Genomic DNA, 2,293 nt, shown 5'->3' on the forward strand with positions numbered 1-2,293 from the left:
TATGTGTGTGTGTGGTGTGTGTGTGTGTGTGTGTGTGGTGTGTGTGCGCATGTGTGTGGTGTGTGTGCGCATGTGTGTGTATGTGTGTGTGTGTGTGTGTGTGTGTGTGTGTGTGTGTGCTGTGTCTGTATATGAGAATACATCCTATTAGTGTAATAATACGAGGGTATAATAATGATAATATGTATACATTTTAGTGAAAACACAACCAAGTAGTCTCAAAGTAATCGATTCTCAAAGGTATCGTCCTCCAACAGGCCAGGAAGTCATGAACTACTTTTTGCGCAACCACTTCCACCCCTTTCTTGGATTTTTAATGTATTTCCCGACACATTCCCCACTCCACACTCCACAGTGCGAGTCAGACATCTAACTAATAGGGGGTGCCCATTAACGCGATCAGGTCGAGTCAGGTCGGGTCGGGTCGATTTGAACGTCGGAGCTAGCCAAATTGAGGGCGCAAAGCGGCCATCGAGGCAGAAACATATCGACTCGGTCGGTGACCTGCAAAAACAAACGCGTTTGTTTTCCGGCCTTGTAGTCACGTGATCGAGTGGTTTGCAGCCAATTACAACAAGGCAGGGGTCACGGTGGTGCACTCTTCGAAAAAGTGCGGACTTTGCGAACAGAGTTACACTATTTGTGTGAAAAACAATAAAAGCCAAACTAACAAACTGTGCTATTCCTATTCTTTTTCTGGAAAAACGAAAGAGAGCCTCAAAACATAGACAGTAGCACCATCAGTCTGAACCAATGCGCGGACTTCCTCGGACACTTTTTTGGGCCGAGTGCACTTTCTTGTTAATGTTATGAACCATCTTTGACAATAGAGAGTTATCAATGTAACTATTGTAACCATGTGTATAGGATTCCAGGCTGCTGCAGCACTGCAACAGGGAACTGCGGAAAGGAGCCCCGGAAGGCATTGATGTTAAAGGTTTCTCTACTTTAACTTCCAACTCGTCGGGTACAAACGCGGCGGAGTTGTAGTGTGCACTGAAACCACCAGAAAACAACCGGACCCGACCCGATCCGCTCGCGCTCGTGGGCACCCCCTTTAACTAACTACAGTGCCACTAAAAAAGGTTTCATTCCATTCACAGATAGCCAAGACTCGCGCGCGGGAGGTGGTAACGGGCCACGCAGTAGTTCTAGTTCCGTCTCCCGACTCCCGGCTGCCGTCTCACCACAGTCCGTGTCATGTTTTTATTAAAGGTAGGCCATGGTGTTTTTCACAGGTTTGTTTTGGCTCGAGTGAGGGAGAAGCTAGCACGTTCACACGATAGTTGCTATAAGATTTGGTGCAGGTAAAAGTCTAGAAGTTTGAGTTAAGAGAAATACATAGATAAGATAGCGGCTATGTTAAATGCAGCGAAAAAAAGCTAGCTTCTGATTCCTCAGAAGCACGTGAACAGGATAGCGGCTATATTTAGTGCAGGTAAGAAGTTAGAAGAAGTTTGAGTAAAGGGGAATACAACGATAATTTAGAAAGCGGTTATACTAGGTCCAGCGAAAAAGTCAAAAGTTTGAGTGAGGAGAAATAGGTCTGTAAGAAGTTGGCGTTTGAGTTTTAAAAATAAGCACATCATAATATTTTAAGTCTTACCTAGCGTTTGAGTATCCATTCCAGGAATGCATCAACATAATAAAAAAAACATATTGTGCGTCTGAGTATTAAATAAGAGAAATATATAAACATAATTAACAGCCATATTTAGCGTTTGAGTATTAATTACCTATTTAGCGTTTGAGTATTAATTACCTATTTAGTGTTTGAGTATTAATTTAACTATTTAGCGTTTGAGTATTAATTACCTATTTAGCGTTTGGGTATTAATTACCTATTTAGCGTTTGAGTATTAATTACCTATTTAGCGTTTGAGTATTAATAAGAGAAATATATACATCATAATATTCAATGATAATGACATCCATATTTAGTGCAAGGGAAAAGTTACAAGTTTGAATAAAATATAAAGAGAAGCACATTGACATGATAACAACCATATATAATTTTATGCAGGGAAAAGAACAGTCTTGATATACCGAATCACCTGACGGAAAGAAGGGAAGTGGGGCTGGCCAGTTGAACACTCTCCAACCGCCCACAATTCCTACACATCGGATTTACGGAGAGTAATCTTTGGTGAGTCAGAAGTTTTAACATGGAAACCGTGTGTGTTGTTTAGATATACTAGCATATGGCGATGTAATGTGTAGTTTTGTCTGTTAAAATATTCCTTTTCCCCCTAAGATTTATACTTTCGCTCGCACGCTCGCGCGCATACCCCCC

The 2,293-nt window shown here is 41.7% G+C and overlaps 1 protein-coding gene across 1 annotated transcript in view; it reads left to right on the forward strand.

The window, feature by feature from the left end:
- Positions 1-2,165: 2,165 nt before the first annotated feature.
- Positions 2,166-2,293, forward strand: part of LOC101853694 (adhesion G-protein coupled receptor G2) — a 17,300-nt gene continuing 17,172 nt past the window's right edge. Inside the window, exon 1 of the mRNA XM_035969611.1 lies at positions 2,166-2,174. Within this exon, the coding sequence (XP_035825504.1) occupies positions 2,166-2,174 (9 nt within the window). The remainder of the gene's footprint in view (positions 2,175-2,293) is intronic.

The sequence above is a fragment of the Aplysia californica genome, unplaced genomic scaffold (assembly GCF_000002075.1).
Source record: "Aplysia californica isolate F4 #8 unplaced genomic scaffold, AplCal3.0 scaffold00162, whole genome shotgun sequence".
In the NCBI taxonomy this organism is placed as follows: Eukaryota; Metazoa; Mollusca; class Gastropoda; order Aplysiida; family Aplysiidae; genus Aplysia; species Aplysia californica.